General features: G+C 40.5%; 1 protein-coding gene across 1 annotated transcript in view; it reads right to left on the reverse strand.

The window, feature by feature from the left end:
- SPTBN5 (spectrin beta, non-erythrocytic 5) overlaps positions 1-25,638 on the reverse strand; it is a 96,562-nt gene that overhangs the window by 22,232 nt on the left and 48,692 nt on the right. Inside the window, exons 34-46 of the mRNA XM_074148448.1 lie at positions 20,711-20,815; positions 19,544-19,729; positions 15,103-15,258; positions 14,284-14,475; positions 13,380-13,475; positions 10,591-10,709; positions 9,834-9,948; positions 8,726-8,839; positions 7,050-7,171; positions 6,279-6,441; positions 4,190-4,378; positions 3,103-3,180; positions 1,569-1,741 (exon numbers count right to left, since the gene is read on the reverse strand). Coding sequence (XP_074004549.1) covers positions 1,569-1,741; positions 3,103-3,180; positions 4,190-4,378; positions 6,279-6,441; positions 7,050-7,171; positions 8,726-8,839; positions 9,834-9,948; positions 10,591-10,709; positions 13,380-13,475; positions 14,284-14,475; positions 15,103-15,258; positions 19,544-19,729; positions 20,711-20,815 — 1,808 coding nt within the window. The remainder of the gene's footprint in view (positions 1-1,568; positions 1,742-3,102; positions 3,181-4,189; positions 4,379-6,278; positions 6,442-7,049; positions 7,172-8,725; positions 8,840-9,833; positions 9,949-10,590; positions 10,710-13,379; positions 13,476-14,283; positions 14,476-15,102; positions 15,259-19,543; positions 19,730-20,710; positions 20,816-25,638) is intronic.

Here is a 25,638-nt window from a genome sequence, read left to right on the forward strand (position 1 = left end):
CCTGTGAGTATGATTTGTCACTGATAAACCAAAGCTACACCATCTTTTCATCTTTTTTTCCAAATGTGGACCTGCAGCACTTTATTCATGTCACTGTAGGCATGAAATAGTTTGATCATTTATTAAAATCAATACGTTCACTTTAATTGTAGGGGATCTCCAATCTCTCTTCATAAATTTTACGTGTATCTTTTCACGGAATCACAGAATTGTCAGAGTTGGAAGGGACCTCTAGAGATCATCTAGTCCAACTCCCCTGCTAAAGCAGGATTGCCCAGAGCATATTACTCAGGACTGCATCCAGGAGGGTCTTGAAAATCGCCAGAGAAGGGGACTCCACGACCTCCCTGGGCAGCCTGTTCCAGGGCTCTGTCACCCTCACTGTAAAGAAGTTTTTCCTCATATTTAAGTGGAACTTCCTATGTTCCAGCTTGTGCCCGTTGCCCCTTGTCCTATCGCTGGGAACCACTGGAAAGAGTCTGGCTCCATCATCCTTCAACCTACCCTTTAGGTACTTGTAAACATAGATAAGGTCTCCCCTCAGCCTTCTCTTTTCCAGGCTAAAGAGCCCTAGCTCTTTGAGCCTTTCCTTGTAAGGGAGGTGCTCTAATCCCTTAATCATCTTTGTTGCCCTACGTTGGACTCTCTCCAGTAGTTCCCTGTCTCTCACAAACCAGGGAGCCCAGAACTGGATGCAGTATTCCAGTTGTGGCCTCACCAGTGCAGAGTAGACCTCCCTTGACCTACTGGCCACACTCTTCCCTATGCAGCCCAAGATTCCATTGGTCCTCTTGGCAACAAGGGCACATTGCTGGCTTGTGGAAAGTTTGCTATGCACCAGGACTCCCAGATCCTTCTCCTCAGTAGTGCTTTCCAGAAGATCCACCCCTAACCTATATTGGTGCCTGGGGTTCTTCCTCCCTAGGTGCAGGGCCCTATATTTGCCCTTGTTGAACCTCATTAGGTTCTTCTCTGCCCAGCTCTCCAGCCTGTCCAGGTCACACTGGATGGACTGTATGCACAACTTTTCATCCACCATAGCACTGAATAAAACTGCTTCTACTGTCAGCATTTATTTAAGATGAACAATATGGAATATGCTAGGAAAAATAAAGTAATTCACATGAAAGGGCAGGATCTGATCAGAAATATTGCAAATGCCCTAATAGATAATTTGAGCAGGGTTTTAAGATCAACTCCATTTGAGTACTGAAAAAGCAGTTGTGTAGCAAATGACCTTGCTTGATGGTATTTAATGATAATGAAGTATTTAATGGCACAGCAGGCCTCAGTCTTTTGTTTGCAGCACTGTCCCTGAGGCCAGGCCAGCATACCAAATTTCAGGAAAACAGCCTTTTTCTGAATCCTGCTCCCCCTGCACTTAATTGTATTTTGGAAACCTCTTAATGAAATGTTGACTAGACTCAGGCCATTTTGGCAAGACCACAGTGCAAGGCGCAAAGCTGAATAAATGCAAACTAGTTTATGGTTCTTGTAAAACATGTAAAGATATTAGTCACATGGGAAAGTCTCATTGCAAAAGAGATGGGTGGCTGACATGACTTTACCTCCTCAGAACAGCCTGGTATCTGTTCGTGATGTTGTCCGAGTCATAATGCTTGTTCTGCGTTAGCTGCCGAGCAAATGAAGCCATCTCATCAATTTTCTCCATGTGAGCTTCCAGGGCTTTTTCAAACTGCGCATGTTTCCGCTGTAGGCTCTCCACACTCGACACTGAGTCCTGGATAGAATTCAACAGAGAGAAGCTGCTTTCAGTCAGAGTTTTTCCATCCACAACACTGATAATCCAGAAGCTAAATGGCATTTACCCCACATTTGCAAGCTGTCAAGAAAATGTATTGGTCTTTGAAATTCACTGGCATTGAATCTAAGACTTGTGGCCTAAATAATGTTCTATGCATGGTCTGAGGCCATTGTTTCAGGGTAAAAACTGAAAGCTAAGCTGGATGCTTAGCTTCTCCTGCATATTGTGCTGCATAGAACATACCAGTTCTCAAGACATAAAGCATCAGCTCCTAATCGCAAATCAATCCTAAGACACATGCTATTTTGGAAGCAAATGTGGGATGCCAAACTGAGATCAGAGTTAAGTGAACAAATATGTCACAGAAAGAGATTAAAATTAGAGCCTCAGTTTCAACCCATAGAATTTGGAAGAGCTCAGATCCAGATTTGAATTTGAGGATTCGAGTCTGACATTACAGTTAATCTGAAGAGAAACACAGATTTTGACTTCTTGTAACATTTGTGAGTCCCAAGTTTAATGACTCAGAGTTCTCTTTTCAGCAACCTTCTGCACTTTTAATTTTATCATCAGTGGTGTCAAAATGTTGTTACCGCAATAAACTCTGCTTTCTCACTATTTCAAAGGAAGCAATAAACCTCACATCAAATAGCTCAGAAAAAAATCTAAACTTCTGGGTGCTTACATGAGTCATTGAAAGGGAAGGCAGTAACAGAGCATTTTCTGTGCACTGCTGAGCTAAATATGACTGGAAAAGGGGTGGCTCCTTCTAAGTCTCATATACTCATATGTTTTTCATACCGTTTGTACTAATTATGTCTACACTGAACTCTGAGATGTAATTGTAGTTCCTGCAGAGACAACTAATTTGTTAGCATTACCTATACAAGGTGCAGGGTAAGCTAAGCATCAGAATGTATATCCAGCTTCCTGCATAATTTCTGCAACCCAGGCATCAGTCTGCGGTTTCAGTTATTGCAGTGTTACTGGTACCTGAGGTAGGTAATTTAAAGCTACACTGGGTACATCACCAGTGACAGCAGTGATGACTTGCACACTGCTGGTATTTGGGTCAGATACGTCCAGTTAGAGAGATGCAGTCTCATCTTCCTGCTACCTTCAGAGTAGTTGGACTATTTCATTATTCTTGAGGCTGAGAATCCTATCCTGCGTAAAGTATCAAGGAAAGAAATCTGATCCTAAACCGTCAACAAGACAGAGCAGTAACTTCAGAAAGAGAAAGATTACAGGAAGGTTCAGAGCACATCTTCATACTTCACAGCTCCCTTTCCTCCAGACCAACTGCAGAGAGAATTGTAATTTCTCAGAGCACCTACCCCTAAGTCCTCATTGGCAAGGAAAGCCTCTTTGCTGCTGAGCCAGCTCTCAATCTGTTCCACATAGCCATAGAATTTCTGTATAGGGGAAAAAAAAGCAGTCATAAACATGGTGTAAAACAGAGGCAAACCTGACTTTTGCAGAATATTCTGAAAAAAACAAACTTCCAGGGCTATTCCAAAAATAAACTGCATAACACTGGATGGCAATAAGCATTGCTAAAAAATCCATATGTGTAACAGTTATTATTGTAAATCTCTCTTTCATAATATGACTATTTTTTTTCCTAAGACATAGGATACAACACAAGTACTTGTACCTTGCTTGTAAGGTGTGTAAGGTAATTGGCCAATAAAAAGTATGGTAACGTGGCCTGAAATAAGTAGAGTGTAATGCATAAAGAAGCATAAAAGCAGCCCCTACCATATGGTTTAAGTTCTCATATATATGAAGCTTTTTAGATGGGACTAGTAGCACCAGTTCTTATTTAAGGTACTTGACATTCCCCATTGTAAAATCTCCATTTCAGTTATTTCTAACTTTTGCCAACAAGCCATTTGAGCAGAAATTTTGTGAGATGACTGTTACAGGGAAGTATTTCTGGAAAACTGAAGCCAAACCAGTTCTTTTCTTAGAAAAATGCAAGGAAAAATACAGTATTTTGTCCATGCTAAATTTTTCTTCAGATCATTTTTTTTAAATACTTGCCTGTTTTTTGGGGGAAGTTATAGAATTTAGTAAAGTAGTGATGTTCCATTCCAAGTATGTGCCTTTTGCCAGCTGTATGAGAGTTTGACCAAATTTTGCTAAGTTTTTTAGCCTTTGAAAAACATCTGGGCACATATTCCACAGAAATTTCTTTGATTTATAAAGGTACAATTTCTAAAAGTCCTGCCGCCACTGAATGCGCTTGGCCCTCAGCATGCCTTCTGAAAACCAGTGAAATACACATGAAACACTGGCTATTATTAGCATATTAGCATATTATTATTAGCATATTTTTCATTATACCATCTTATTTGCTGTTTATACTGAGGAAAGTTGTCAGTGGCATGTGTATTCTCTGTTGAATGCCTTTTTACTCACCTGCAAATCTTGTGCCTGAAACAATTTTATAAATTGCTCCTGCCATGCTTGGATCAATTCAGACCAGGCTTGCCGTAGTCTGGAGAGGGACTGGTGAATCTCAGGGGTTGCGTAGTGACCAGAATTGGCAAGTTCTTGACCATAGTTACTGAGAGAGTTGTATCTTTCCACCCGTGCTTCAATCTCCTCCTAAAATATATTACTAAGGTTGGTGTCAAGGGTTTATGGAACGCCAGTTATTCAGAATACAAGCCTTAAGGGGAAGAATATGGGCTTTAACTTTCCAACACTAATATTTGTATGGAAAATCATTCATCTTTGAGTTATGTTACCGAAAGAACATAGAATTGCCTAAGAGAAAATAAATGTGGACAATAAATTACTTTATTGCTCTAGGAACAATTGGTCTCCTACAAATCAAAATTGGGATTAAATTAAAAACAGATTAGAAAATTCTTAGATATAAATGAAATGTAGTTTTGAACATCCATAATACCATATCCCCCCACAGTCTTCCTACATCAAGGTAGTTCTTATGAGAAACAGTGCCTATAATTTTTCCTTTCCTGCCAAATAACTTGGCATCATTTCATTATAGACAAGGTTTTACTTTATTTTGTGGTGTTAAAATTTTACTTTTTTACTTTACATTTGACTTTTTCACCTGCTCTGAGGAATGAGTTATGTCTATATACTGAATCCTGAAGCTGAAGGCATTACAAGCAGCTATGGCCCCTGCAAACTGAACGTGGAATTCCTAATGTAAACAATTTGAAAATAAAAATAACCATGTGCTGAAATAATGCCATGTATTAACTCACAAACCACCTTTAAAACTATGACATGTACTATTACATGTCTGAAATTAGAACTGCTGTTTTTAGGGCTTTTTTAGGGGGTGATGTTGCCCAATCATAGATAACATAGCTGTAAAATAGCCATTTGATTTTTTTCTTTTAATTCAGATTAGCACCTTGTGTTCAACTCTAGTCTCTCCTAAGGACTTTTGGTTTGAGCCACTAATCTGAATGAAAAAAAAAAACCCTCCATTTTTCTTGTCTATAATTTTACTTTAGTCAACCCAATACAAAATAACATATTGCCTGCATTCCTCCTTTTCTGTGTGACTACCTCAGTAAAGGAACCCAAATGGCTTTAAGAACAGATATTAAAGATTTAGATCTTGCTACCATCTAAATTCGGAGTACGGTACATCAGTGGTTTGGGTTATTTTTATTGTGACAAAGAATTATTAGCAAAAACATTGTTAAGTCTCTGACATAAGAGAGCATTGTTAAAATGGAAGGCTCTGATAAAGGAGGGGACTCAGATACTTCACACTAAATTCAAGTCTAGATAAAGAATCAGAATCTTCAAACTATTTCTGCTAATAATGGGAGCTACAAAGCACTGGATATTAGTCATGATTCTGGGAACATGACTTTTAGAAAAAGTAATCTAACTGCAAAGAAAAGGTAACACAGCAGCTAAAAGATAGCTATGACACAGGGGAAAAAAAGAAAAAGATTAACTTTTTTCTAAGGTTAATTTCCTTTTAGAAAATCCACCAAAAATATTAGCCAAATTAGCCACCAAAAGATTGTGTGGTAGTTAGTACTGGGATATGAAATGTTTCAGAACTGAATGTGTATTACCATCCAATGGTAATTTACTGCCCTGTGTGAGACAAACTGCTGCTTTTATTTTCGCTTAGGCAAATGGAGTTTGCATGACAAAATCTAAATCAAAGCTAGAATTAACTGGCATTAACTTTTTGGCAATCCGAGTAAAGAGTTTGGCAGTAAGCATGTCTTGATACTGAACCAGCTTTTTACCTACAGGGTTGGACAGCAGTACAGGTGAGACCTAATGGGGTTTCTGAGACATTTCAGAGACAGGAGCTACCAAACAGCCCATGGGATAGCTCTGTCACTACGTAGGTGACTTCTGTCCCTGGCCTGTTAATGAAAACGAGTTTTCACCATGTTATTGACAGATGCCTGCAGCAAAATTCTGCTGTGTCTGCAGCAGTTAATTCCCATGGGAAAGATTCCCAGTATGTTCAACTGGAAGCAATGATGATACTTGCCTTTCTCTCCTGATGCTCCTCAATCATGCTTTCTGCTTCATTTGCGCTTTTAGGAAGCCCCCCTGCTTCCATTAAGCCTCTGATGTTTTGGGTCCAATCTAGGATCTCCTTCATCTCCAAGTTAAACTTCTGCAGCTGATACGATGCTGCCAGCTTCTCTTTCCTGCCATACAAGGTGCAGTTCAGAATTATCCAACACAGAATTATCTAGTTGCATCTCCCTACCCATTTGCAGAGGAAGGTATCCTAGGAGAAGCCAAATTAAGTGAATTCAAGCCTCCTAGCTTTCCCTTACAGCTCCTAACAGTCCTCATGTTAAACCAAAATAACAGGAGATGCACACTGCCTTGGAGATAACATGCTTACCTTATTTTCTACATCAGCTCATTAGGACAAGAAACGTGGAAAAAGCCTTCACAGCTGTTGCTTACAGCAATGATTACAATTTAGGCCTAAGCCTTTCTAGTTTTGGAAAGATTCAAAGGAAAAAATAATCTTCTAGAACCATCTAAAAATAAAGCTTTACGATAGATTTAATTTGATAGTCTGGAGGCATTTTAGTAACATTATTTAATGGGATAAGTTTTACCAAAGTCACATCAGTGGAACTTTTCTTGTACCAAGTCACACTTGTTCCAGTGCTGGTGTCTTAGCTGCCTGTATAAACTTTGTAAAGGATCATCATTAAAAAGCCCTTTGCAAGTAGATTTGAGACCCCAGGGAGCAGCTTTGCTCCTGATGAGAAATATTCAGACCACTAGAAGTCTTTACCTTTGTTTGGCCTGTCCCTGGAGTCGTAGCCAGTTGTTTTTCATCTCCTGTTGCTTCATAGTCAGTTTGTCATTTATGGATGGATTCCTTGTGGAAAGGCGGAAAGATTCCAATTGCAATGGCTGGGAAGAGATTTATAGTGGGGTGAATTTATGCCAATTGCTTATATTCATTCCTGAGTTTGCCTTTCAGGAAAAGTAGTTAATTTTGAGATACCAGTTTTCAAAAGCAGGTACTTAAATTACAGTAACAAAATATACAAAGGGACTTCTTATAAGCACAAAAAAATACATATGCATTTGAGAGCAATCATCCATGCGAAGAAAGAGATGTGTGCTGCTTCACATGCACAAATGTTAATTTACAATTAAGAAAGTAGTTTTGAAGAATAGGGACAAACATAGAAGAAAATGAAGCGCTAATTTCAACCTCTATTAGCTTAGTCTAAGTTGGGTAACAAAAGCCATGAAAATATGGCAAAACACAGAAGCAACCAGAATGCACTTTCAGAAGAAGACTCAAAAATCATTTGCATCTATTTCAGCTAACAGCAGCATCAAAACACTACTTTCAGTGTGGAATTCTAATTGGTGCTGTTTTCCTTAACACAGCCTGATAAACAGTGATGAGCACTCACTAACCCAGATTTAAAGTTGGTATCTTTCTTGTAAAACTCCATCAAATCGATGAAAATGAAGAATTTTAATTATGCAGAAAGGAGAATATGCCAGGCTGATTTTAATCCATAAGAAAAGTACAGATATTATACTTTGTACATGGTATTTGTGGCAGCATCAAAAAAACCCCAAACCTAAACCCAAACCTTGCTCATCTTTCTGTTTCCGTGCAGCACTCCCCCATACAGCCTTGCTAACACTATCTGTGGAATGCTGACTAGTAATCACCCACGTTTCATATGAGAATTAGCTAACAAAGTCACAATGTGTGAAGGCATCACACATATTGTCACCATTTACATACCACTGAAAAAAAAGTTTAGAGAAAGTTTGCAAAAATATCTTCTATATGAAAAGGCTTAAAACTCTGGTCAACAGTGAAGACTGTGAGAGGTTCTCATAGGATTTCTATTACTGCGGTTCAATTGAAAACTTTTCATTAAAAATACACAATTATATAGGACCTGAGACCCATATTGAATGCTCAGGATCAGTTCTAAACAATGCAAACTGGCCATTTTGCAAAAGCCAGAGCTGATCAGGCAGGCAGTCATAATCTAAGATTTCTGGTTTTGTTGTCTGCGTCAGAAAACTACATGTGCCATGGGTTTTGCATTTCAGTTCTGAACAGAACTTGAGTCATGATTTTGGTTCAAGTCAGTACAGAAATTGGGGAAAAGATGAAGAGTTAAATTTGGGTTCCACACTTTCCAAAACATATAGGGCAGTCTGATCTGGCTTGTAGGCGAGGGCCAGAGAATCAGCTAACATGTTAAAAAGGGACTTCTTAGACCTGGTGCATCAGGAAGAATAACGTTTCACTCAAAGAAGTAGGATTAAGTAGCGCAGTATTTTACTGAGAAGAAATCTGTGCTGCGCTTGCACTGCAGTGCAATTCATACTAATGAATCTGAAGAGTCACATTGACCTTTGCACCATGTTTCCAAGAAGCAAAAATGAACTTTTTTACAGTATCCTCTGTACTTCCACAATTCTTACCTCCATTTTGGACTTAATAACACTGATTTCTCTCTCCATCTCTTCATGCCTTCGAATCAGATTTTCCACACTCTCCACATCTTTCCCATAATCCAGTGCTTGTATCAGTACACTCTGGAGGAGGCAGTAGGATGTGCAAATGGTGAAGATGACAAAAAGCAAAAGGATCATATCTTAATTCTTTCAAATAGTCTCCTCCTTCCCTTCTTCGTATTGCCATTTGAATGTTGTTGTCTTTATAAATATCAACAGGGCACCTTGCCTGCACTCTTTACAGGGATGGAACAAGAATTCACAACTCTGAACAGTCACAATCCTACTTAAGGTGCCTCTGGCCATTCACATATAAAACAAAGACAGGAATGCTTTGCTGCATTTCTCAAACTTTCTTTTCCCCTTTTTTTCCCGTGTACCAAAACAGCCAAATACTTCCCATTAAATTGTGGCACAGAAATTTTCAAGTGTGTTTTATGAAAATATGGAAAATAAAATTAACCTTCAGAATTCTACCAGAAAAGAAATCCTAGGCAATGAAGAAATACATTAGTAAAAGTTGTTATAAAAACTTCAAATCAACAGGCTTGGAACCTTAAGTAGTACCACTATGTACCTGCCTACTGGCTTATACTTAAATTAATGTCATTAGTTATATGGATGAAATAATTCATGTTTATATAGCCTTATCTTCTGTTAATCTCAAAATTACAATCCAGGATAGGCATTTTTACCTCTGTTTTCTGAATGAATATGACTTTTATACAACTTTTCAAACTTGTGTATTTAATATGTCTGCATTGCACAGCGGGGAGAGATACGCAAGCTAGTGCTGAATGAACTAGCTTTTAATTTGGAACGCTAGAACTTGCTATATTCAAGGTGAGTAAATAATTCAGAAAAAGCTTTATGGTAACTCAGCTAACTGGCTTTCAGTATTCAGAACTGACATGGCTCAACACTGTCTGAAGGAGATGCAAATGATACATAGAAAACTGTCAAAGGTCACTGCTGGAGACTCAGTATCTCTCTAGCAACGGGCATGCCTCGGTTTATCGCTGTTAGCAAAAGAGAACATTTTCCCATGTCAATTAATCAAAATCTGAGAACTCACCTTCTCGGTAATTCGCTCTGTAATGTCATCGATTTCTCTGATTAACGCATGAATCTCTAGGGCTCCCTCTAACTTCTTCCTGTATGCATTCAGGTTACCATGGAAACTGTTCCACCTTTTATTGAAAAGAATATTTTAGAGGTGTAGTTCAGAGGTGAGGATTTCCACAATTGAGTTTCATGATGCTCAGATCTAAGTACAAAGACAGGATTTCTGAGCTACCTTGTGTGTTGATCCCCACTTCCCCATGACAGGGGACTCATCACAGAGATACAGCATTGTCCTGACAAGACTATCTGGTTATATTTATTCCAAGTTTTCAGGATGGCATGGGGGTTAAAAGCTAAAAAGTACCAATCCAGTTTCCTTAACCTCTCAATAACCTCACAAGCCTTATCTTCATGCTCTTGGTTCTTAGCTGGTGGGCCGTGAAGTAGCAAAAGCAATAAGCACTTCACCAGGACAACTATGTGAACAGATGGAAGTGTCTTAGCTTCATGGATCTAGTGTGTAAAGTGCTGTGAAATAGCATATTTGCCTTCAAGGCTGAAAACATGAGTTTGGCCCTGCTAGATTAGAAATCCTTCTGGCTAACTGCTCTGAAAGCCTTGAAAGACAACTCCAGTGCGTGATGTTTGGTAGTCATGATGTTAAAGAAGAAAACATATGTCACGATTCCTCCACTTATCCCAGCCCAAGACACCTAATATTCCCTTCTTGTTTTGGCTTTACACAGAAGCTTTAAAAGCATACTCACTTCTCGTTGAGCTGCTTCCGGCGCTCATATATCGTCTTTGTTTCTTCCTTGTTCTGTCTCTCCAGTTTCATGGCCAGGGCATTGATAGCCCTGATGTGAGCATCATCCACTGTCGTCTCCTGTAAAGTGAGAAAAGGAGAAAAGGTATGTGTTCGAAATGCTTATGACTGAGTTTTCCACTGAGACAGGAAAAATGATAATAACAGCAACAAGCAAGAGTTTTACCTCACTACCAAACATTTCAGACAAGTGGGGTTTGCTCTACTAAAACTGCTGGTGTTATAAGGCCCTGATGAGAAGAGAGTAAAGGCAAGAAAGGACATTAATGACTATAGATACAGCAATGATCTAGGTCTAGACGAGAACCCTCAGAGCTTCATTTCTAAGCCAGGCACTCCAGCAGGGGCTCATTTGTTGAAGAAACATAGGTGCAGTTGCTGGTTACATCGGTGGCTGCTGTGGAACGGCTGGTGTGTGACAGATTGTTCCTCTGTCAGACAGGCGGTGACTAGTGGCTCCTAGGCCTTCTCACTGTTTTTTCAAGATAGGCCTCTGTCCAGCTGTAATTTCTGTACTGTGACTGTACCAGACTTAAAATCCATAACAGCCTTGAGAAACCCAGACAACCCATGCCATTGCTTTTTCTTCTAAGGCATCATCACTGCATTTTAAAATGTATGCTAAGTCTTCAAGGCAACTTGCTTCCTGTGTACATACCAAAGTATAATATTTGCACATTGCACATATAATCTGGACTATAGTGGAATAATTGTTCTTTTTGAGCATGACAGATGGCCAGCACTGAACACTGCTCCAAGATTAAAAAAACATGCTCTGTTTTTCTAAGACCAGTAAATCACAAGCCTAGCGGGGAGACATTAATCACTGGTGTAGTAGAAGCACAGCTGCAAAATACCGGCATACTGGTAATAGAAGTATTGACTCCATTTGTATTTTTTTATGGTACATCCATACCAATGTGCATGCATCCATGTGTGCTTTACTATTATACACAGCCATAAAGTAAACAAGAGAAACCAGCAGACAGACAGATACTCTTCAGAAACCCTGCAGTCTCCTCTCCTGGGAGATAATAGCAGCATAATGTGACAGAATACGAGTAGAAAATCTGGTGGCCATCAATGCAGGACGATTGCTTCCCTACCCTGATCTCGGATTTCTCTAGTGGGGAAACCTACGGTGGATGGACACCAGGACCAGCCTGCTTCTGTTTGTATCACCTACAAAGTGCTGTATCAGCGGCTACAAGCTGATAGTATCTAAGGCCAAGAGTTTCCTGTGACACACAAAATCTACCTTAGGCCGACTGGGACACCGGGTTGTTGTTTCTGTCTCTTTCACCATCCTCCTTTGGCCTGGTACAACCTGTAGCAGAGCCCTTGCTCCATCCCTTAGCTCACAGTTCAGCTGGTGAGGGCTGAAGGGCCAATGAAGGTCTCTTCACTAATTCCCTGGTGCTGAAGCTTTTTAGCTCTCTACCCAAATCCAGTACAAACGCACTGTCACAGGAAATTCTGCTGGCCTCTGCGATGGGGAGCTCAGGGTTTTCTACCAGGTGTCAGGCATATCTGTACTGTTACTTTGCATAGAAGAGGATTGCCTCCTTCTGCTATTAGGCAACAGAAATAGAAGATGGGAGCTGCCCTCACAGGAATTGGCAAAAAAGTAACAGGCAAACAAAGGATAAAGAATATCAGGAGAGAACATTAGAGTAAGCCTCACTCACAAAGTCCCAATACACCTCTTTCCAGACTTCCTCACAGCTTCCAGACTCACAAATCAACAATCAATCAATCCTGCCTGCCTGACGCTCACACCCGTTAGTCCACATCTGCAGCAGTTGACAGAAACAGAGAGAACAAGGGGCTGCTGCGAATGCACCCCCTCAATGCGTGGCCTCACAGCTCTCAGGGTGGGAGCTGAAGCACACCACAAGGAGGTCCTTGCTGTGGCAGGGCCTGTTCCCCAGCATTCCCAAGGTTTGGTGCCCGAGTTAGCACATCTCACTGGGACAAGAGAGGCAGCTGGCGTGACTCAGCACCATGAAAGAGTGTCACAGACCTTGGCACAGAAGGGTGAACTGTGCAGCTGTCTTGTCACACGGCTGCTATCCCAAGTGTAAACCGTTGCTCTGTTTTACTACGTCTGATTATTAACGTTACAATTCATGACCTTACATGACCTTACCTATTACCGTTACAATTCACCTACCACATGTGCTGTATAAACAAAGTCCCCCACATATATGTACTTCATTTGGATGAAGAAATATGAGAAACTTGACTGTTCCTCAGGAGGGGAAGGGAAGGAAAGGAGCAAAATGAAGTTGTCCATTTGTTTTTTATGGTCTTGTTCATGGAAGGTCTAGGCCATCTTTCTCATTCAAACAAACATGGCTGAAACAACCATTTTTAATCCACTTTTGGGAGGAACTCACTGTGACTTGCAGACTGCATGAACCATACGGGAAATTTGCTCAAATTCAGTCTCACACAGCCAGCTTTTCAGTCATGTAATACAATCAAAAATTTTAGGTTGTGTCATGAGTGCCTGACAGCTCTGTTTAGACATCACCAAAGCAGAAGGCACAACGAGGGAAAATTCTAACTATTTTAATGGCTTATAAAGTGGTAATGCTTCCTACCTCCCTGATCTTTCACCTCCTCAGGGTACTGGAAGTGTATTTGCTACCTGGATATATTGCTGGACTGAAAAGGTAACTGCTGCTTCCAGCCACATAATGAACGTGTATGGAAAACACCTCTTACCCCTGATGTTGCTCCACGGAACTCATTCAGCTTTTTCATGAGCTGCAGGCAGTGTTCATAGTCATTTCCCAGATCACCTACATTGATCATGACTTCCTGGGGAAATAAGCAGCAGACAGGCAAACATTCAGGCTAAGAGTATAAGAACAAAGCATGTCCCAGTGCTTATGCAGTCAGTTCTGTGATGTGTCTGGAAGTCACTGACCTACAGCTTCTGAAGGAGTCTCTTCTGATCTTTAGATAATTATGAGACTTAGTCCCAACTCCATCTGCAATCTATTACAAATTATGGAAACAACTTCTGAGTGAAAACCTAGTGGATCAAGTGACTCTTCCTTCACTCTTACAAAAAGAAACTTTCAGATTTGATACACGAGAGAGTGCCAGTTGCCAAATGCTTCAAGTCTCTTCCATTCTAGTCTGCTTTCATTTCTCTGTCTCGATAGACACGCAAGACAACCATCAATAATCACAACCTCTTCCTGTGCAAATTTTACATGAGAACATGTGCTGATACTGTCCAACTGATTCTGGCATGGAAACACTCCACAAAATTTCGAGAATTTGTTGAATCATTCCTTCCATATTGTTTGTAGAACATGTCATGATTCTTCCAGGCAAAAGCCACTAAGAAATTTCCTTAGAATCATAGGAATGGTTTGGGTTAGAAGGGACCTTAAAGATCATCTAGTTCCAATCCCCCTGCCCTGGGCAGGGACACCCTCCACTAGATCAGATTGCTCAAAGCCCCATCCAGCCTGGTGTTGAACATTTCCAGGGAAGGGGCATCCACAACTTCTCTGGGCAACCTGTTGCAGTGGAAGATGACCCATTTATTAGAAGTTGACTGCTAAATAGCAAGTCTCTAGTGTGCTGCTTGTGTTAAATACTAGAATCCATTTACCTTCTCCCTGATCCAGGCTTCCACCTGGTCTACCTTCTGAAGAAATTCCAGGAAGTCCCGGCTGTCCTCCAGCATCTTTCCACGGGAAGCAACAGCTCTCTTCAACTTCTCCCAAAGCTCCTGAAGCATGCGAACTCGGCGACGGATCTCTCCTGATTTCGGGTGGCCTTTTGATACCAGGGCTTCTCCTTTCTTCTCATTCAAAAGAAGAAATTAGAAGTTAAGGTTGCTGGTAATTTTTAATGTGATTACCATGTTACATGACCTCTCTAGGAGGACTCTCTCACTTTCCTAACCTGGGCTACTATACGATAGATTACTAATACAAATTCTTACTGCCCAAATGATACTGCTTAGCTGGAAACCTTTTACATCTTTTACATCTATTCATACTAGAATATGAATATTTCCCTGCCGAGAATGACATTAATGGAGTGGGAGCACCAAGAGAGGTATTACAGATGATTGCACCCTTCAGCTATGTGATTCACCCAGCTTCAACAAGAATGTTCACAAATTGGGCATGAAATCCTATTTACCTTTTGTAGGAGTAATCACCTCAGGCAAGGAAGAAGTCAATGATGTCTTTCTATTTGGGCAATAAGAAAAGATGGAAGCTCTCTGGATAAAGCAATTAAAAATTTCTCTCTGTTGAAATTTAAAATTTCCATGGCATAGCAACTGGGTTCTTGTCACACATGTAAGATAATGGATGCAGAAGTGGTGAACAAGCTACCCTTCGTTTACATTCCATCTATCTGTCCTTCTTTGGATAACTAGCAATAAGCTGTAAAAACACTACCAGAACGAGAAAGTTACCTTATTAACAGCTGTGATGATCTCTTCATTTGCTAGAATCTCTGCTTCAAAGACCTGATGTTTCTGCAGCAGCTTCATTTTGTCCCGCAGATTGCTGGGGTCTTGTATGGAAGGATCCTCCAGCTTCTGCATGCGCTCACTGATCCAGTTTTCTGCCTGCAACAGCATGAGGTATCAGAGTCAGCACAACGTGCCACCCTGGGGCCTCCTCCCAAGACATGTCATTGTTCTAGGCAACTGCCTACGTCCGGGCTAGGCAGACTGAGCTGGGAGCTAACAGCAGAGGTGGCTCTCCAGTTTCTGAACTATTCTACTTGCTAGGAAATAAAAGTAGGTAGGAATGAAAATAATTTTTATCTGACCACATGAATAATGAAAAATTCGTTGAATACCTCAGATTTTATCACGAGCCATAAACAGATTACACAATCTTCTAGATTAGATATAGAGAATCCTTGAGCAGATATGCAGCTTTGACATGGCAGACATTTAAAATGAGATTATGACAGATGAGCCTTGGAATTAGGGCTCTGAGTTTCATCTCCTATCTCTCTCATTGACCTATCTGTAGGTTTGGTTAAGATTCTTAAGAATTCTGTGCCTCGCCTATATTTCCTGATCTCAGCGATGCTGTGAGACCTAGATGAAAAATGCAAAGCAAAACGCAAAGCTTGGCCCCTTACTGATGGCGCCAGGCACTAGTCTGATTATTTGAAAGCAAATACAACTCTGTTTGCTTTTACACGTCATAACATTCAAAACGGTCTAGTCAGGAACATCAGATTCAGAAAAGCAGGTGAACCATGAGGACCAGCAAAGCAAGACTTACGTGTTTCTCTTACGAAATTCTCATCTTTTAGGGGATTTAAATATATGCAGAACAACAAGGAGAATAGGATAGTGACTTTTCAACAATTTTCTTTAAAGTCTGCTAAACTTTAGCCCTTAACACTGAAGGAAATATTTTCTATCCATCAAAACACTGAAAACTGAACACTTGACATACGTTGTAACTGATCCTGTTGTCCTCACACCACTGAAGTAACCTAATGTTTTGACAACACAAGAACAGAAATTGAAGCCAGCTTTATCAGTTTCAAAGCATCTTGGCTGTCCTTGTGGAACTGTGTTACATGCACACAAGACTTGACAACTGGAGGATCTTCTCAGTTAATTAATGATTTGAAGTGTTGCTTCAGCTGCTGAAATTCTATAAACAATAACAGAAATAGCTTTCACTAGCAGCACACTCTCCAGAAACTGTTCCTCTCCAAAGCACAGTTAGAGACTCAAACAAGCCTTAAGTCAAGGTTGCCCAGGACAGCACACTGTCATCTGCTGTTTTCATTTCTGATACCCTCCTTAGAAGCTAGGGCCTTCTCCCATTACCCAGCCACACATTAACGCTTTAACATCACTTAACTGTCTTCTTATTTGTATGGGAGAGGCTCATCCATACTATTAGGATGAGAAAACTCTGCATACAGCCACTTTAAGGGAGATTTGTCTCCTATGTTTTAATAATAAGCAACGGTTTAATAAAAGACTGAAAAAAGCCATTAAAATATATATATATAATCACATCTACACTCTTAGTGGCTTGTTTTTATTTTAAGGCTTACTTACAATGGCTCTAGAGAGTGAGAGCTATGTCTCCTGGCCCTATGTCCATGTTCAGATGTGAAGCAAGGCTGATATGTTGTCCCAAGATCTTTCTATGGAAAGACTTACCGTTGCCTGGACATACATTTTCACTTTACTGAAGACAACAGCGAGACCACTGTTATGGTCAGTGTAGACAAACGGGACTAGTCTTTTTTCTATGGGACTCATAAAAAATGGGGGCACTATCAATTTAGAAACATACATTTTCAAAATATCAGTTACTGTAACCTCAAAAGCATAAACTTTTTGCAAATTACCCTGTTTTTAATAACATTTCTGTTATTAAAGCATATTTAAAGCATATAAAGGCACGTATCTGTTCCAGACATTAAGAGAATAACTCATTCTCTTACTCCTCTGAGATAAAGTAGTAAGTAATTTTTATTCTCTTGAACAGAGGGTGAAATGGAAAGGATGTTAAGTGACACTAATATGATGAGCAAGTTTCAGAGTCAGCATTAAAACTCAGAGCCAGCTTTAGAAGTTAAAACTTTCAACTATATGCCTTTTCCTCTGCAATAACTTAAATAAATACACAGATTTCTAAGTAGCAACCTGCTCGTTTGCCTTCCATGTCAATACTGAGGTACAGACTTTGCAACAATAGGATAGTTTACAAGTCTCTCTCACTTCTTTGGGACTACAAAAGCATCCTATTTCTACTGCAGGAGAGTGTGTCCTATTTTTTGAGCTGCATGTGATCTCCTGAGTTGACGGTTTTATGCAGAAAAAACAAAGTCCTGTGTTCTGAAAGGGGTACGAACTGCAGCAGCTAGCCTTCCAAGCGGACCATACGATGTTGAGCTCCCCATCCTCCCATCAGTAATCACAGACTGTATTGTCTTTGTACTGATGTGTGTAATTGCTTCTCTGTAATTGCTTCTAGAGAGTAACTAGGAGACTTTTATACAATGACAGAGATCACTATTTTCTGCTGACAGAAAAAATTCTGTTTGGTCAATAGAAATGATGTAAGATGATTGCAGGAGGGAGAGTTTTTAGGGGAGTGGGACCCAAGCTATGGGACTTGTTCTCCTAATAACTAAGCAATGACCTCATTGATTTCACAGCTAGACTCCAAACTCATCTTTGCAAATTAACATCCCTTTAGGGACTATTCTCATATATGAACTCATACACACCCAGAACATCATTAAAATCAAATTAAACATTCCATTCTACTCCGCAAAGAGGAAGAGAGATATTAATGTAAGATTTTTTTTTTTTTTTTTAATTCCTTCATGGCATTCACATTCTGCAGCAGCAGGCAATTAATTTAGATTGGTGAGGTAAATAAGCAGGTAGCTTGAGAGCAAAAACCCCCTATAGAACTCGTGGCTAAATTTATGTGGAGAAAGCGGATGAGAAAAGGGAAATGTTCCTTGCTATACAGGGCCAGATCCTCTGCTATAAGTGTGTGATTCAAGAACGAAGGGGGACCCCAGTCCAAGCACTGATTTGACAATTACAGAGAGATGGGAAGGAATGCAGAAGTATTCCTACCCAATAGGTTGATTGCATCTCTAGGAGGACATTGACAGCTTCTCTACCAAACAGGATACTGTCAGTTCTGTGAGCAATGAGGTACATTGCTCTTTTGAAAACGTTAGCACTGTGCAATGCACTGTCCACTCCAGTCCCTCCCCTCTGCTAGTCCATGAGGTGGACTGGCCATTACTACTGGACTGGTTCATGTGATAAAAGTATAGCCAAATAACATGAGTTAATATTTGGCTGTGTAAGTAATTGCAGATAAAGTTTATTTAAAAAAATCACCAAACAGCATGCAGCTCTGGCTCTTTAGTGTAGCTAAAGAAGAAGGTATTTAAATGTTTGATTATTTTGGGGGGGAGGAGTTCCAAATATATTGCGCTATAAATGGAATTTTAGCAGCCATTTATTCCTTAAACTACTCTTTTGAAAAAAAAACAAAACAAAACCCACATAAATTTGGTTGTCAGCAGCAGCGGTGTTGCAGGAATTCATTTGCCTTTGGTGACAATCATAACTTGACCTATATGAGGACACATGTATTTTTCATGGGCTGGGAAGTGACAAGCACCTGCAGTTTTTCTTTAAATCATGGAGGATATTCCATTGGATGCAGCAGCAGCAGGAGTGCATATGAGACCAGCAACAGTGTTTGCAAGTGTCCCTCTGGGCCTGTGTGCTGTTGTTTATGCCAACACACCGGATGCTGGCACATTTTTCAGTCACACACATTGTGCTGCCCTTTGAAAGACTGACCTAGTATGTCTTTCCAGCAGTCATGCCAGCAGCAGAGCTAATCTGTTTCAGGACTAAGGGCCAGAATAGGAGACAGAGACGAACATATTCTGCAGAGACCGGTCTACAGCAGCTGAAGAGCTATGCTAAGTTACAGCACTGTTTTGAAGGCCTTCAGTGGGCACTAGGAAAGCTTGGCACCCCTGCCATAATGCTTTCCACTTTGTATTCGCCCTGATTTGAAATATCTTTTCTTTCCCATCAAAGGAAACATAAGGTAGTAGCTGGCAGTTTTGCTTTCATTAGTTTTGTTTCAGCAGAGCTCCTGATGCGTAAAGCAGCTGTAATGAACACAAGGCCACAAGGATGGTATAGTAACAGCAACGGCATTGGAGCACCTACCCCTTTGTGCGAGTGCGGCACAACAGGAGTTGCCATACCAGAGTAGAATATCAAACCACCTAATCTCTGGCAAGGGCAAGCATTTCATCCAACAGAGGCAGGCAGCTCCTCTGCCTACCACCCCCATCCCAGTCTGAGACTGTCTTACCTCTTCCAAGTTCTGGTAGAAAAGTGCCAGAAGAAGGGCGGTCTGCAGCTTCTCTCTCCTAGTCTGGGATAGATCCTTGATCTGCTGCTTCTTCTCATGAATGGCATTCAGTTTGTGCTGGATCTTTAGTACTTCCAATCCACCAACCTTTTCTAGCTTGCTTGCCTGTTCTTGAAGAGACATCATCTGAGGAGGCAACAAATTAATTTTATTGTTCCAAATGGTGTGAAAGAAACAAAACCCATTCTCCTTTCCATATGTAAAAGATTCTCTTTTTTTTTTTTTTTTTTTTTCTGGAATGAACCAAAAATAGCAGGGGGAAGTTACCCAGCATTCCCCCCATCCATACCCTGTACTATGTTACATCTATGACATCCTTGTCATTGGTCTCTGTAGTCTCTGTAGTGTAAATGAATTAAGGCTGTAACTCCAGGAGTCCCTACGCCACTGACCATCCAGTGCAAGGAATCATGGAGGAAGCCTGACACCCATCAGTACTCGTGTTTTTTTGCTTTGTGGAAATCAGGTATTGGAAGGTAGCTCTCAACATGAGCAATCAGTCTGGCAGGGAGCTGGCAAGGATTCTGGGAGCTCATTCCTTCTTGGGAAACCAGGCACAGCCCCAGGTTTGAGGTTAGCCCTAGCCCGAGTGAATTACAATAGGGGCCGCCAGCCAGGCAGATTCCTTTACATGCAGACGAGCAATTCAGCATCTATTCCAAAGGTGCAAAGAGGCTAGCCAATTTGGTACAGATGTATACCAAATGTATATTTAAATAATTAGACAAGTCATCCCCTCCGACTTACCGTATTCTACTTGCTTTAAAAGCCACTGATTTCTTATGAAAAAAGCAGAAACTTCTGATAGCCATAACACACAATATGGCCTGCTTTAACTATTTCTTCTGGTAAGTCCCACTATTTAACTTACTAAGTGGTTTTCCTGTCTACTGCAAGACAATACAGGCAGGACTTGGGCATGGAGTGTCTAACACTTGTTCTGCCTGTGCTAACACTGCTCTGCCTCTTATTTCACTGTTTCCCCATTTTGTTTTTGGCTCAAGCATATGAGGCATATCATACCTGTTAGCAATTTAATGTGTTGCCATGTTAAAAATAAATAAGTAAGTAAGTAATAAAATCATTCTGGCTCATGGATTTTTGTACCTTCTCATCCTGTGATGCCAGAAGCTTCTCAAAAGCCTCATGTTTCCTTATCAGTTGCTCTACTTCATCCACAGAGCTTCCAAGGTCACTGCTTTTCAAATAAATCTATAAAAAAAAAGTTTAATATTTTTCTCAGCAGATTAATTAGCACATAAAAGTGATTCATAAATGTTAGAAGAGGTATTAACTGATTGAGAGTACACTTGAGAGGGAAAAAAAGGAACAAAATGTAACTGAAATTGGAAATTAAATAGTAGAGCTCCATGGTCTTGAGCAAGAAAGAGAAGCATTAACAGGTCCAGCTAAGGAAAGTGCCCTATCACTGCTTATCACAATCACTAAGTCACAAGGCTGGCAGAAAATTCCAGAGGTCTAAGCCATCCTTGTAATCCAAAGCAAGGCCAACAGTGTAGTGTCTGACAGATGTCCGTATGATTCCTTCTTACAAGACTTCCAATAACAGAGACTTTGCAGCCTCCCTAGGCAATTTATTCCAGTGCTTTGTTACCTTTACCATTACCAAGATTTTCCAAATATCTAGCCTGAAAATGCATGATAACACTTCACCTCATTACAGACTGCCCTCTTCACCACAGAAAGGAGATAATTCCTTTTACGTTTTCTTCAGTCTTGTACATGTTTGCAGGCTATTTGCATCCTGGGGTTTCTACTATCTCTAGGCTAAAACTACCCTGATCTGATCAATCATTCCACAAAGGCTGTCTTCTTGACTCTGATTATTCTTATTGCTCCACTCTGGGTTTTCTCCATTTCCACTTATTTTGAAATGGGGTTCCTAGTACTATTCCTAATGCAATAAGTGGCAATAAGCAATAAGGCTGCCAGAGTGAAGGTAGTGAAGACAGCAGAGAGCTTGTGTGTGCTTTCCAAGCTGTAATCTTCTGCATGTATCTGTGTACTGTGCTTATCTTTTACACAATACCATGAACTCAAGTTCACCTTGCAATCTACTGTAAGCTTCCAGAAACTTTTCAGAATAACTGCGATCAGACCAGCTTGTCTCCATCCTGTATTTATGCAGCTGAATGTTCCTGAAAAATGTCATAGCTTGCATCTGTACCAAGTGCATTACATCTGGTATTTTTTTCAGGCCACGTTTCCAATTTGCCTGCATTAATTTTATTTACTGCCTGTCCTATCAGTCTCAGATGCAGAAAGACCTTAGTCTAAAATATTAAATGCAGGTTTAAGGAAACCTACCTCTGCACTACTCACTTTTAACACTGTGAGGACCTTTCCTAACTAATCCACATACACCTCTAAGGCATCACAGTGTTTCTTGACTCTTTTCTGATGCTAAGAAAACTGATTGCCCAATCACTTCTCCCATGCATTCTGTTACATTCAGTTTTGTCAAATGCAAAAGAATAAACAATGTAATCATCTATTATCAAGAAAAGAATAGCTTTTTTACAGGCCAGTATTATTTTATTCTTTTCCAGTGGATTTAACTGCCCACAGTTTTTTCCTTTATTCAAGGATGAGAAAACAGCAGGACAAAAACCCCAATCAGAGGCTCTGATGGGACACGAGCAAAAGTTACCTGTGGACAAGCTTCACAGTGAAGTGAATATGACTGGACAGACTTTTGGAGTCCAGGCTGCTACAATGGACTGCATTTATCGGCTGGGACATAGCACTGTGTAATCCATTCTCTGAGCTCATGGAATTGTAAGTATTTGGATGAGAAATTCCAACCAGTAATTCTACCTGGGTAAAGTGCAATTAGCAGAGATGGAATAAGAATTTGAGATCAGTGATATAGTGTGAAAGAATTAAGAGGCAGGAAAGAAACAGAATAGAATCAGTGAAACAACACAACTGCTAACAGTTTCAGAAGAGGGCTGGTAAAGAACATAAGTAAATCTGTGCCTTAAAACCATAGATGTGCACAGGAAAAATAACATCTAGAGAGATCTCTCTTGCTTTGCAAAACATTACGTTTCTGTAGCAGTCTGACAGGGTGTTTTTTATAGGAGAGAAAAGGTATTCTTCAGCAGCTACTTTAGAAAACCAGTAATGACGTTCATTCTCTGGACAGAAGTATTGGATGACTGTTTAACCCCACAGTGCATCTTAAGATGGAGAGGTCTCCCAGCCATGTGTTATGTGCAGGGGCATCCACACGTACTTGTCAGGATCTGAGTGCACCAATAGGCTTTGGCAGCCCTGACCAGTCCCTGGACGGCCCCTGCTCCCACCTGGGGGTCCCTCTGAGGCTCAGCCCTGGCCCCCAGCCCTGCCTGAACTGCGTTGAGGGGAGGCCTGAGCCCTGTCCTCGTCCTCCGGGGCAGACCCCAGATTTCAGTCATTACCTTGCTTTGTTGCCTTGATCTTCAGCTGGTCGATGGACCTTATTACTGCTGCTGCTACTCAGCCCTCCTTGGCAGCTGTGGCTAAGAGGACTGACAGACAGACTTGGCTGACTTTCTGGTTCATTTTTTGGGAGTTAATGAGAGGAGTATTTTGCATATACAGAAAAATGCACAGAAGACGACCATGCCCAGGCCAGATGTTCAAACTGCTCTATACTATTCCATGCTGAGTATCAGAAGAGAGGTGAATAAATCCCAACACAGTAATCACTAACAAGAAGAGGGGAAGGCCACTGTACAATGGGGTTACGTTTTTAATAAGTCTGGCCTGTAAATCACCAGGATGCCTAAAAGAAATACATTAATGCCTCGGTTATGCAATGTTAAATACAACCCCCACCAGAAATCTGATATTCTGTCATTCAAACTTTAATACTTTGATCTATCCTACTCATCAAATGTATGAAATTATGACAGGTTTGTTTTGTGGGGTTTTTTTAGAGTGGTTTTGGAATTGGTTTGCTCTTGTGGAGGAAGATCTCCACACATGTGGGCTCCAGGTCTGACTACTGTAAAAGCGCTTTGTTAAACCACTTATAATTACTACCCGTATTTACACTGCTGTTACTAACAATGAAATAGAAAGTTATCAGCTGAATCTAACTCACTCCTGTTTGGGGTACACAAACATGCAGCCACATGCTGCATCTCTATTTTGGTGTTTTAAATGCTGCTTTAAAAGCATTGTAGATTCTCTATCATATTTTGTGTATTATCTACCATTTTTGGCCAAAAAAGATTTACCTAAGGAAACAGAAAATTCCCATAATTTTCCACACATCACTCCGGGACCTTTATTTAGTAACTGTTAGCAGTGAAACTGCAAACTCTGTGAAACCTGAAGAAATGGTCAGCCATTAATCTTCCTGCTCATATACCTGTGGTGCAATAAAAAGGCAAGGGATATTCACTGGTAAACACGGTTACTTTCTTTGGAAAAACAGAACAGAGACATCTGAGAGCAGGGGTGTGGGATGGTGAGTCATAAGCAGCTGCCACTGGAGTGCTCAGTGCCTTGCTCCCACTGAAAATCACTACACACAAATAACACTGAGCATTCAAAGGCCCATCCCTTCAGCTGTTACAGCAGTGGGAAAAGTCCTCCTGACTTCTGAAAGCTTTGGACCAGGCCCTTCAAGTAGAAGGCCATGCAAATGCTCTTGGGAACTCAGGATTTAATACTGAGAAAGAAAACTGGTGCACAAAAAGAAAATTGGTATGAAGGAGAAGTGGCTGTGTACATTACAGGAGAGGTGATGGCAATAGGCTTAGAAGAAAGCAGCCCCAGTAGCACTAAGAGCTACTGGGAGAGCTGGTGAGGTAAAAACTTTCCATTCATCTTTTAAACAGAAAGCTTATGGCAGGAATTGCTAGAATCAGAACCGTAACATTTTTTTTTTTTTCATTTAAGCATTTGTTATACCAATCTGAAAGCAGAATGGGAACCAGCTCCCACACCACAATGCTGGCCTGTGGCCAATTACATCCCTTTTTGGCATATTTTCAGACAGGTCCCCAAACTCCTGCTTTGAATGAGACGTGTTGATTTCAAATACAAAACATTGCATAGCTCTCCTCAGGTAACCTACCAGGGTCTCCCACAGCACACAGCAGGCATAAACTCTCAAGTGTTTTTTTCTGTTATGAATCACAGCCCATCATCAGGAATTTAATGCTCAGCCACACAAAGCACCGAAGACTTGACTAGTCGCTATATAATGGACTCATTTTTAAGTGAAGACTTGCAAAGATGCTTAAAACCACAAAATGAACTTGGCCCTTTTTGAGATTTGACATGGAGCATGTAACAAATAGCCAAGTTATGAACAATGCAAAGCACAGAAATGGAGGTATTAACCCTACTTAACTGGATTTTTTCACTATTTCTGAGCTCATTGCACAGGGAGTTCACTGTCATAAGACCTCTTACATGCAAGTTAATGCAGAACTAATTGCAAAGTCCAATTAACAAAAGAAAGTTCATTTTAAATTAAACAGTACTATATATACACTTATGTGACAGCACAGGCCAGCTCTAGCTTTGGGAGAAATACTGAATGAAACATTTTATTCATTAGGATAACTATGCTCTCTGGATGCCACAACTCCACATTTATACATACTGGAAGCTGACACAGCCCCAAAAGAAATCTGTTTTCCAAGAAGTGTCATTTTTATTTCTCTAGAAGAAAAACTATTTTAAGTATTTGTGCAAATCCACTCCCTTCTCCTGCTTCTGCTCTTCACAGTATAACAAGCTCCACAGATTTTGTTCCCCAGTGCCTGCCCTGGGCTTGCTGCTGAGATTGCTGGAACTCCATTGAAAATATTTCTGATCTAAGCATGTACTAAAAGCCAGAATTACTCCCAGTTATAAATGCCTTCACTTAAAGCATGTGATCAAGTCCAAACTCTCTGCCCAGAAAGATGACAAGAAGAAGATTTGATTTGACGTACTTCTGATAAAAGTAAATACAAAAAGGAATTAATGAAAAAAAAAATTGTTTTAGCAAAGTAAATAAATGTGCTTAA

Source organism: Numenius arquata, chromosome 6 (genome assembly GCF_964106895.1).
Source record: "Numenius arquata chromosome 6, bNumArq3.hap1.1, whole genome shotgun sequence".
Lineage (NCBI taxonomy): Eukaryota > Metazoa > Chordata > Aves > Charadriiformes > Scolopacidae > Numenius > Numenius arquata.